The sequence below is a fragment of the Hyla sarda genome, chromosome 13 (genome assembly GCF_029499605.1).
Source record: "Hyla sarda isolate aHylSar1 chromosome 13, aHylSar1.hap1, whole genome shotgun sequence".
Taxonomy (NCBI): Eukaryota; Metazoa; Chordata; class Amphibia; order Anura; family Hylidae; genus Hyla; species Hyla sarda.
In genome coordinates this window covers 31,633,695-31,646,026 of record NC_079201.1, presented here as the reverse complement: position 1 = coordinate 31,646,026, position 12,332 = coordinate 31,633,695, and the positions used below count along the sequence as shown (strand labels likewise).

Sequence of the window (12,332 nt, the reverse complement as noted above, 5' to 3'; positions counted from 1 at the left end):
AAAAGAAGAAATTGGAAAGTCTCCACAAAAATATATAAATGGGACGTTCCAAGTTTTTCAGAGGGGTGGGGGGCATGGAAGGCCATTCCAATACAAATCTGCAAAAAAAAAAATTACCTAAAAAGGAAAGAGATAACATCGTAAACACTCCCAAACAGTCCTGTAAACTAGGAAAGACTGTATAAAACTTTCTCAACAATGAAGAGACCTCAAACATAATTCAAAATGGGGCCAATTTGGGGCCATTTAAAAGACATCAGAAAAGGATAAATGACTCCCTAAACTATAAATCAGTTATTATAAATACAATGATCATGTGAGGAGGCATCTAACAGAATGAGATCAAGTGGCTATAGCCCATTAAAGGGGTACTCTGGTGGAAAAAAATGTTTTCCCCCAAATCAACTGGTTCCACAAAGTTATACAGATGTGTAAATTACTTTTATTAAACACTTTTAATCCTTCCAGTACTTATCAGCTGCTGTATGCTCCAGAGGAAGTTGTATAGTTATTTTCTGTCTGACCACAGTGCTCTCTGCTGACACCTCTGTCCATGTCAGGAACTGTCCAGAGCAGGAGCAAATCCCCATAGCAAAACTATCCTGCTCTGGACAGTTCCTGAGACAGACAGATGTGTCAGCAGAGAGCACTGTGGTCAGACTGAAAGAAAATTCTAAAAGAAAAAAAAACTTTGTGGAGCATACAGCAGCTGATAAGTACTAGAAGGATTAATTTTTTTTTTTTAATAGAAGTCGTTTACAAATCTGTTTAACTTTCTGGCATCAGTTGATTTAAAAAAATGTTTTCCAGTGGAGATCCCCTTTAAAGGCCTCAAATACAAATTAAGAACCTGAAAGACATCAGTCAAGTAGGGTTTCAAGGGAAAGAAAGAAAAAAAAATAGAAATGGAGCTACTCTGGGGTATGTTTGGCAGGATTGGAATATATGCCAATTACACTATACGCTCGATCCATTTCATAGAATATATCAGGTATGACCGAAATCAGGGACTGAAAAAGATCTTGCAAAACACCTTCCAGCTTAAGAACTGTCTCAGGAAGGCCTCTGATTCTGGAACCTTCTATCTTAGTGTTAGCGGTGTGAAGCTTCAAAGCAGAAATATTATCAGTATTTTGGTCAGCTTTTGCTATGGTCTTGTCCATTTTAGTCCAGTTGTCATTACCGATAGTTTTATCCAACTTATTCTGCAGCACTTGAGCGAAGCAAACAATCAGAACTTTATGAGCAGAATAAGTAGGCTGTAGATGTTGAGGCGGTTCATCACCCTGAGAGGATTGTGTAAATATGGCTGCCACGGCCTGGTGCTTGAAAGATTAAGGAAATACAGCAGTGTTGGACAAGTCACAACAGGAGTTTGGAATGGCAATATGGGGGCTCGTGGGATCAGCTACATGGTTGGGAGGGGGGGGGGGGTAATCGTGGGTCGTTTTTGGAAGAGTTCCAAGAGCTGAGAGTCCTCGTCAGGAGAGTCCACAGAGGGATCAAGAACAGATTTTGGCACTGATGGGCAGGTATTGGATTGCATAGGCTTGTTTTTCGCCATGTGTGAACTAGTATAACAATATCTTCCTAGTGCCTTAGGAGAAGCTGAATGAGACGAGTATCAAGTGAAGGTCACCCACAATGATTAGAGACAAGGAAATAAGCGCTCCATGGAATAGCATTGTTGGACCCAGGGGGCTAAATATATATAAAAATTAGAACTGCTCACCCTGGGTGGTTGTGTAGGCACATACACAACAATGGGATAGGTATATAGAAGAAGGTGGTCGTCTGCTGCCCTCCAGAGTATATGTGGCAGTAGGTACTTCAAAGGAACCCGGCTCACGGTGCTGATCGACCAGAGAAGGATATGCTTAAAAGAGGATTTATTGACCAGAATGCAACGCGAAACGTGTTGCATTCTGGTCAATAAATCCTCTTTTAAGCATATCCTTCTGTCTGGTCGATCAGCGCTGTGAGCCAGGTTCCTTTGAAGTCAAGTACCTACACCCATAATGATTGTCATTCAGCTGCTGGGTGGATTCGGCGTTCTTTAGTTAGACATGTGTACTCGCCAAATCCTGTATACAATTAGGAATGGATATCAGGATGGTTGTTGGTAGAGATAATCAGTATATAGAACCAGCACACTATAGATCTCTGATATAGGAGCACTGTAGTACACTGGCTCCCTCCTGTGGTATAAACAGACAGTTGCTTCCATAGAGGCACAAGATTTATAGGCATTTCTCAGTGAAAAGTGTCCATATGTAAGGATAGGTCTCTTTCAATAAAAGCAAAATGCACCTCCATGAGTTTGGCATATAGTAGAGAGATGGCAGGAAATGTAGAGGACAGTTAGCTGCCCCAGGATATAGCTATATGGTAAGGCTGCTTGGCTAGAGACTCAAATGGCTCCAGATTTAACAGTAAAACACCAGCTTATGGAGATCTAGTGAGAGGGTGTAAGAAAAAATGTCAGTGCTAAGACATGAGAAGTTAGAGAAGTCACAGACTGTTCTCCAGTGTGTCAAGGGAAAGAGTAGAGGGGACATTCAGGGGTATAGGCTGGAGGGTCAATTGAGCAAAAAGGTACACTTTGTGGCAGGGGCCACTGTGCAGCACGTCTGCTCCTTCAGCATCAAGCCACGCCCCCAACAGATTCCTTTAAAGGGGTTTTCCCAACAAATGATCCCCTGTCCACAGGATCTTGAAAATAGGGACTTGAGTCGAATAGAGTTGTGGGTTGTGCATGTGCGCTGCAGCTCCAGATACAGCCAGTACTGGGGTATTATTTGTGAATGGGTTATATTTGGGCCATTCTTAGTGAGTTGGGGGCACAAATAGGATATTATACTCTGCAGAAAAGTCTTCATGGCTGTCAAATGCAGAAGAAAGGGGAAAATGAACAACTCTGATCAGAGAAGACGTGACTTGAGAGTCACAGGATGTAACTTATATGGGCTGTAGAGCCTGTGCTATACTAGTATTAACCACTGTATGGCGCTAATATTGGTTATATTGATCTTTGCAATAGATACAGTATATGTGATCATGGTGTGGAGGGATCATTTGGCCCTTAAATAGTGCAGGACTGTATTATGCAGAGATACGTTGTTGTGTATTGAGATTATTTTGGGCAGGGCTGATGTATCTTTAGATACAGGTTTTATGATATATATAGGTATATGATATACACATTTAGGTTTATTCTGGGGAGGGGGGATGATGAGGGGTGTAGCTATGTCTGTGTTTTACAACATTTCCCACCCTCACCTAAGTTTACAAAGTCTCATTACCTGTTTCCTGGGGAACATAACATGTCCTCTTAAAGAAACTACAGCTATTACTGAAGAAGTAATGGAATTCTCAGCTCACCCTCCAGGGCCCCAGGCGCACGGACTGTGCGAGGCAGCACCACTTAGGCAAACAAGAAACTGGATGTCCAGCGCCAGGATTTGTGCAAAACAGATTCTATAATGCTTAAAAAGCCATAACAGGGGTCAATGTGACGCGTTTCAGGTGCGTTAGCACCCTTTATCGTACATAATACTTATGTACGATTAAGGGTGCTAACGCACCTGAAACGCGTCACATTGACCCCTGTTATGGCTTTTTAAGCATTATAGAGTCTGTTTTGCACGAATCCTGGCGCTGGACATCCAGTTTCTTGTTTACAGCTATTACTGTATTACACCAAAGAGTAACTTGTAATCTGCCTCAAGGTTTATATTAACTAACTAGATGAGAACATTTTACACTACTACTGTGGTATTAACAATAAGAACTTTACCTAAAAAATATGTAGGTGGAACATGTTAATAAATGGAAATTAAAGAAGAACTCCCATCAATAAAAACATTAAGGATAGGGGATAAGTGTCATAGGGTCTTCCTGCTGGGACCCCCCAAGATCCCCCGCACTGAGCCTCTGCTCTCTGGTGTTGACCACCGCACGAAGCTGTGCCCAACACGCCCCCTCCATGTAGCTGTATGGCAAAGCCGGAGATTGCGGAGTGCAAGAACAAACATTTAATTCAGGGTAAAATAAAACTGCTTCATTCAGCATGAAAAGAATATATATATATATACACATATCTTCATAGAGACGACATATGACAGAGTGGTACATACCTATAATATGGCACATATTGGGGTCTGCTATACTTCCATTTGCATGCAGTTTCAATGTGGAAGCATACAGAGATATTCTCTCTTGTGTATTTTTATTGAAGTATGAAAGAAAGAAATAGTGTTGAGCTGATGTTTTACCAAAGTATTCTGCCTTATTATAATAATTGTCTATGTAGTCTGTATATGGAAACTGACCACAGGCTATTCTGTGTGTCTGTTGTATAAGATCAGTAAAAGTGTTTGATATTTTTTTCCAGAAACAGTACCACTTTTGCCCCTATACCTTATAATGCCTTATATATGGTATTGTTACTCCATTCACCAGACATATAGACCAGAGTGGTGTTGCTTCCGGAAACAAAATCCTATGCAATGTAAATGGTAAATTCCACAGCAAATATGAAGCAAGATCTGCATGTTAGGCTACATTCACACTGCTGCATCTCGTCAAGAACAGCCGTCAAATTATTATTATTATTATTTTTTTTACTTCTTTGTTTTTCAGTGGAAGTAGCAGAAGAAATAGATGGCCATCACGCTACCGTGTCATAACAGTAGTGTGAAAGGGGCCTAACACAGACATCTGCCACCACATCTTAGGCTTCTTTCACACTGCCATTGTGCTTCGGCCAAATGCGTCAGTTAGGCTCTCTTTTTTTTTTTTTTTGCCTTTAACGTCCGTCAGCGGGCAAGAATGGGTCCTGTTGGATCCCATTGACTATAATGGGGTCTGTTGGGCACCATTTTTTTTAGCAGGAGAAAAATACGGCAGTCATTTTTCTCCTGCTATTCTCCCTTCAAATGTTAAAGGGGTACTCCGGTGGAAAACTTTTTTTTTTTTTAAATCAACTGGTGCCAGAAAGTTAAACAGATTTTTAAATTACTTCTATTAAAATATCTTAATCCTTCTAGTACTTATTAGCTGCTGAATACTTCAGAGGACATTCTTTTCTTTTTGGAACACAGAGCTCTCTGCTGACATCTCTGTCCATTTTACGAACTGTCCAGAGTAGGAGAAAATCCCCATAGCAAACATATGCTGCTCTGGTCAGTTCCTAAAATGGACAGAGATGTCAGCAGAGAGCACTGTGCTCGTGATGTCGGCAGAGAGCTCTGTGTTCCAAAAAGAAAAGAATTTCCTCTGAAGTATTCAGCAGCTAATAAGTACTGGAAGGATTAAGATTTTTTAATAGAAGTCATTTACAAATCTGTTTAACTTTCTGGCACCAGTTGATTAAAAAAAAAAAAAAAAAAAAAAAAAAAAAAAAAAAAGTTTTCCACCAGTAATCTTTCACATTGACTGCCAGCAGTGTGGAAGAAGCCTGATTGCTTGTAAAAAAAACAAAAAAAAAAACAAGGTTCTGCAAACTCTACTAAATGTCTGCCACAGTGCAACAGTGGTTCTTTCTTGTCATACTTCAACACTCTTTTTTTAATAGGTGTGAGACGTATGAAAACAAGGCACACTTTACAGCTTTCTACTACCATCTTCATGTGCCTCCTTTTGACTGACTCTCCCTTGGCTGCCTAATCGCTTTGTGAAATCTATTTTCACCACTGCTACTAGTGAGGATATAGGGGGAGATGAATCAAAACTTTTGCAGAAGAAAATTGACCGGTTTCCCATAGCAACCAACCAGATTGCTTCTTAATTTTTTAAAAAGGCCTCTGAAAAATAAAATAAGCAATCAGTTGGTTGCTATGAGCAACTGGTCAACTTTTTCCTTGGCACGGGTTTTGATAAATCTTCCCCAAAATCCTTACAAGCATGAATTCCCCACCAGGGTAAACCTTTCCCTGCAGGGGGCACTTTAGCAATGGCACTAACTTGGGCTGTATGGCAACTTGAGCACAAACACAGCTCTAGCTATTTTAGAGTCTGAGATAGAGCCTGTAGTAATAGGTAATTGGTGAGTGTGTGTAGAGTGAAATTTCAGGAAATGTGACCTGCACAAAATGTATGAAATGCCCTACGACCATTTAATACGTTTGGTGCACATACACATTAGCAGCACACAACATAAAAGGTGTACAAAAATGCTTCACCTACAATAATAAAATTCTCCAAATATCCCATAGTGTGAAAACTGAATTTTAGAATTGTTTTATATTTGATATAAAAAGCAAAACTAAAATTGATATAGGTGTTCAGACCCTTTGCCATGACACTTCTTTCTACACCTTGATTGGAGTCACCTGTGGTAAATACCGTTTGATTGGACATTGTATGGAAAGACACAGCCCTGTCTTTCCAAACAAAAAACAGGCCATAAGTGGGGAAGAACTGCCTGTAGAGCTCAGATACAGGATGATGTGGAAGCATAGATCTGGAGATAAGTACAAAACGATGCACTGAAAGTTCCCAGGAACACAGTGGCCTCTATAACTCTTAAATGAAGGTAGTTTAGGTTATCCAGCACTCTTCCTCCAACTGACAGCTTTACCAAACTATTTGATCTTGGTAACAGAGATTACTAAGAATCCAATAGCCACTGTGGCTAAGCTCTAAAGCTTTCTAATATTCTGTTTTCACTTTGTCATTATGTTGTATATCTCAGGCTGTATAACAGCCAGAGCAACAATCTCTGATCTCCAGAGTCCAGTCATCTGGTGCATGTAGCGAACTCTACTCCGTGTCGAATGACGGGCGGCCACAGCCGTCGTACCCCATCCATTCATGTCTATGGGAGGAGGCGTGACGGCTATGTTCTAGCCGCAACGCCCCTTCCCATAGACATGAATGGAAGGGGTGTGGCATGATATCACGAACACTGACGCTCTAAACTTCTGTGTTCAGAATGCCACGGTGCCGGCGTGGATAGGGGATAAAATGTCTGGGGGTGAAGTACCCCTTTAAAGCCAGGATTCAAAGAAGCCTACATTTATCAGTCTGTCTGAGACAACAACTGTCTGATTTGCACTATCATGGTTCAGCTTTCAGTTCTAAAATTGCTCTGATAAAATGAAAGCTGGGCTGTGATTGGTTGCTGTGAGCAATTCAGATACTTTTTGCCTGCTCCGGGTGCTTGCCCGCCCCGGGTGCCACTCTCAAGGGGGGTGCCAGGGGCGGACTGACCCGCCGCCGCTGCTTAGGTCCAGGATGCTCGTCCCAGATCCTCAGCAGACAGCGGTACATTCTCCTGTATGCGCGATACACGCACATACAGGAGAAGGCATCCCCTCTGTGTAAGCCGCATCTGCAGCTACACAGAGGAGACGTGACCTCCGCCCCCACACAGCGCACAGTACAGGTGCCGGTGACGTCACTCATCGGCGCCTGTACTGTGGAGGGGAGAAGACGCGGGCCCTGCAGCTGATGAGATTGCTGTGTGGGATATCAGGTGAGCATCCTGTTTTTATTTATTTATTTTTAACCCTGCCTATACCTAGGGTGGGGGGTGCTCTGCATATACTGTACCTATAGGGGAGGGGGGGGGCTCTGCATATTCTGTACCTTTAGGGGAGGGGGGGGCTCTGCATATACTGTACCTATAGGGAAGGGGGGGGGTGCTCTGCATATACTGTACCTATAGGGAAGGGGGAGAGGGGGGGTGCTCTGCATATACTGTACCTATAGGGAAGGGGGGAGAGGGGGGTGCTCTGCATATACCTATGGGAAAGAGGGGGGGGTGGAGCGTAGCTCTGCATATTCCTATGGGAAAGAGAGGGGGTGTAACTCTGCATATACTTATGGGAGAGAGGGGGGGTGTAGCTCTGCATATACCTATGGGAAAGAGAGGGGGTGTAACTCTGCATATACCTATGGGAAAGAGGGGGGTGTAGCATACCTCTGCATATACCTATGGGAAAGAGAGGGGGGTGTAGCTCTGCATATACCTATGGGAAAGGGGGGGTGTAGCTCTGCATATACCTATGGGAAAGAGGGGGGTGTAGCTCTGCATATACCTATGGGAAAGAGGGGGGTGTAACTCGGCATATACCTATGGGAAAGAGAGGGGGTGTAACTCTGCATATACCTATGGGAAAGAGAGGGGGTGTAACTCTGCATATACCTATGGGAAAGAGAGGGGGTGTAACTCTGCATATACCTATGGGAAAGAGAGGGGGTGTAACTCTGCATATACCTATGGGAAAGAGAGGGGGTGTAACTCTGCATATACCTATGGGAAAGAGGGGGGGGGGTGTAACTCTGCATATACCTATGGTAAAGAGGGGGTTACCTGGCTACCTACCTACCTTCCCTTTTACTGTGCAGGACACCAAGGAGGGCATTATTACAGTTTGTGGGCCTATAGATGGGAAGATTGTGTAAAGGAGGGGAGGGCACTGAAAAAATGAGTCTGACATGTTTTTCCTGCAGATGTTAAGAGATCCACATGGCGGTCTTATCCGGACGGAGAAGAAAAGGAAAGAGGACGCCGCTGATCAGAAAAGACGTAATTGTGAGTCCCAAAATGTAACTGTAATCACTTATATGGTATAAGCATCCTGCGTACAGCTGATATCTACCGCCATATGGTCCTGTATATAATCACTTATTTGGTATACAGATCCTGTGTAATATACTGGTCTGTATATTGGGGTTTTATTCAGTACAGTATGGCGGTATTATCCAGTTATTGTGTGGTGGTATATATTTACTCCTTGTATACCAGTATTATTGGTCATAGAAATTTACCTACGTTAAAGTATTTCTTACAAATATAGATTTTAGTTTATTGTGTGTGGGATTTGGGTGGAATAGGAGTGTGGCAGAAGATTGACGAGCTGCAGAGCCTAGCAGGGGCCCTTGCCTTTTTTTTGGTCCGGGGGCCCCGAGTATTGTCAGTCCGCCCCTGGGGGCAGGGAGGGGGTCTATTTAAGGGGTGTGTGTGTGTGAGCGGGGGGTGCCAAACAAAGGGTCCGCCCCGGGTGCCAAAGGCTCTAGGTACGCCCCTGTCTCTGGCTATCCTACAGACTGGGAAAACCGAGTAAATAAGTTTAAATGATCAATGCAACAGAGAGGAGGGGGATCTGGTACCTAAAGTATCTTCAAAGCGCCTGTGTGTCCAGACTAACGGATTAAAAACTATAAAGTATACAGGTAACAGCAGAGAATACTAACACAGGACAATGCCGATTTTTTTTCTACAAAATTATAGAATTGAGCTTATTTATTTATTTACTTATTTATATAGCGCCTACAGATTCCGCAGCGCTGAGCTGATTAATTCCAATGGCAAATCTGATAAATTTTTTATATGGAACAGCAAGAGCACAATTAATGTCCCAGCCTTAAAAGGGGTACTCTGGCCCTAATACATCTTATCCCCTATCCAAAGGATAGGGGATAAGATTTCTGATCACGGGGGTCCCGCCGCTGGCGACCCCTGCAATCTGTCAATCAGCACCCACCTTCGCGAGCATTCCGCAGCGCTGGAGGCTCCAAGTGTGCAGTGTGATGACCAGGGGGCCAGAGTAGCGTGATGTCACGACTCCGCCCCATGTGATGTCATGCCCCGCCCCCTCAATGCAAGTCTATGGGAGGGGGCGTGATGGCCGTCACACAGGGGCAGAGTCCTGACGTCACGGTACTCGGAGACAACACTCAGAGCCTCCAGCGCCATGGAGAGCTCGCAAAGGTGGATGCTGAATGACAGATTGTTCCTCGCGATCAGACATCTTATCCCCTATCCTTTTGATAGGGGATAAGATGTATTAGGGCCAGAGTACCCCTTTAAAAGTGTATTACAGCTTCAATGCAGGAACAGTTATACAATGTATCAATATACAGCTTTTTTTTAAATAAATTCCTCATACTTTTCAAGATCTCACCTTTCTGTTATTTAGTAAGAACCTTGCACCTGTGTGCCTATCACATGACTACTGCAGAATTATATACACTGAAGGTTCCCATTTAAAGGCAGCAAGCTTGATAGCCCTGAGGAATTCAAACACATGCTATCATAGGAACTCCATCACATAATGAAATCCCTTAGCCGAAACTGTAATACAAATTTAACACAAATTTTAGGGGGACAGTTAAACTAAGGGAACCCTGTTTTTATCCCAAACAAATTAAAGCAGATCTTCTAAAATTTGTGATTCATACACTTCAAGTATAAGTCTGAATAGGATAGAAATAAATATGGGTACTTTTGATTCGAGAACGCTAAACACGATGTCATCTGGCAGAGAGTCGTCCGTTAGGGCTAAGGACCAGGACTTTTCGGACATAATATCTGAAGTCAAGGACAGTCCTTCCATCTCCGCTAGAGGAATCTAAATCAGGGAAAATGTCCAAGAATAAGAAAAGAACAAAATAAAATGTCACCTAAATGTTTCTTGAATACAAATCTTATCCCATGACACAAAGTAATGGATTACTAATGAATGAGATGACAACATTTATATTTACTACACCCTCAATCCAGGATTATCAAAACCAGTCCTCACTGCCCACTGCAAAGATTATCTACAGGAGTAGATAAACAAAGCTAAGCCCTAAAGTTGGCTATACACAATCTAATGGCCCCTTCGCACTGCCGTTGTGACCCGGCAGGCAGCGGCCGTTACGAAATGAGGGAAGACTAGCGGGAGAAAAATGATTTCATGCATGTTTTTTTTCACCTGCTAAAAAAACAATGGTGTCCAACAGACCCCATTATAGTCAATGGGATCCATCGGGACCCATTGTTGGCTGTTGTTCCCCCGGCCCGATAACGGCCATTAAAGGCAAAAAAAAAAAGAAAGCATAACAGACGTTTCTGGATGGAGCACAACTGTAGTGTGAAAGAAGCCTAATCCTAATAGGGGAATCCCGAATATGTTCTTTGGAGAAATAAGAGTTGGTTGAATTTCTTCATGTAGAGCCTTCTTCATCTGTTCTTCTGAAGGATCTTGCAGTTGGATCTCATGTATGTTTATGGAGAAGTCTGGGGAGATAGCTGACACCGTGTCTAATGACTTGCAGTGGAGGGGTGATTGTTTCCAAGGGCAACAGTAAAATATCTACAATATTACTAGAATGGGAAATTTTGACAAAAATGGACAATCACACTGGTGGGTTCCATGTTCCTGGGTCACAACCAGTTTCCACAATGGAACATTGTATTACGATGCAGAGTTATCAAAACAGAAACCTTTTAGCAAAGCCAAAGTGCTCTATGGTTTTCACATCACAGTGGTCCAAGCTTACTCCAATGGCTCTACCAATGTCTGTTCTATGACATGTTAAAAGATAAATTTTAGTTCCTGATTAAAATAAAATTGTGATAAATATTATAATTTCCTGAGCTACCATTGCTACATTGTTATGTTGTTATCTATTTTGGCTATATGAGTAGAATACTATGGCTATACCATAAACAAGAATAAAGAGCCGAGACTAGATTTTCACTTATATTTTAAAGGGATCATCTGGATAGCAAATATTGTTTTTATTTAGTCCCCCCTTGCCCAGTCCAATAATAATTGATGCATTTTTCCAGTTTTGTTAGGCACTAACCGACAGGAAGTAAATTAAAAGCTTATTTGACTCCCAAATTTGCTTCCCTGCTCACCACCCCCAACCTACCCAAGATGGAGACCATGTGTCCATTCTGCAGCCTTGGGGCCTGGCTTCTTGTCGTCTGCTAGGCCAGGCCCCTTAGCAACGTCACTGCGACAAGCCAGGCCCCCTTCAGTGATGATTCACCATTATCATAATGTTTGAAAAAAACAGAGCGTTTAGCACTGACACATGCGCAGTGCGTGCTCCTTCGCCTCCGCAGCCTATTCAATCAATGTCTTTGAGTGGTAGTAGCTGGGTTGAACTTGATGGACTTTTGTCTTTTTTTCAACCTTACAAACTATGTATAAGGGAAACTGCATAGATTCCCAGAAAATGTAGTCTAAGGGTATGTTCCCACCTAGCGTATTTTGCCGCGTATTTGCTGCGTATTTTATTTCCCATTGAAGTCAATGGGTAGGAAAATATGCAGCAGCAAAATACGCCAGGTGGGAACGTACCCTTATAGTGACATACAAAAGGAAGAAGAGGAGAGCAGACAGACCGGGCTTAGGTGTAATGGACATATAGGTACTTAAATAAAATGTCTATTTTTCCCTAAACTGCTTACTAAGATATTTGCTGAACTAAACTACTCCTTCCTCCCCCACCTGTTTGCTCCCTCCATCCCTTCGTGTATCGAAGATGGCGGTTAGCTGTGGAATGTAGCAGAGATAGCAGAAAATGTATCTGATGAAGAAGTGCGT

At 42.7% G+C, this 12,332-nt stretch overlaps 2 protein-coding genes across 10 annotated transcripts in view; one reads left to right on the top strand and one right to left on the bottom strand.

Moving 5' to 3' along the window:
- Window positions 1-12,332, bottom strand: part of CACNA1G (calcium voltage-gated channel subunit alpha1 G) — a 380,651-nt gene that overhangs the window by 14,780 nt on the left and 353,539 nt on the right. For 8 of the 9 annotated variants that reach the window (XM_056550708.1, XM_056550703.1, XM_056550705.1 and 5 more), the window contains one exon: window positions 10,233-10,358. The exons of the other annotated variant lie outside the window; for it this stretch is intronic. In XM_056550708.1, coding sequence (XP_056406683.1) covers window positions 10,233-10,358 — 126 coding nt within the window. The remainder of the gene's footprint in view (window positions 1-10,232; window positions 10,359-12,332) is intronic. 9 annotated transcript variants of the gene reach the window in all.
- The window catches only part of ENGASE (endo-beta-N-acetylglucosaminidase), a 104,172-nt gene that overhangs the window by 80,549 nt on the left and 11,291 nt on the right, over window positions 1-12,332 (top strand). The window lies entirely within an intron of this gene.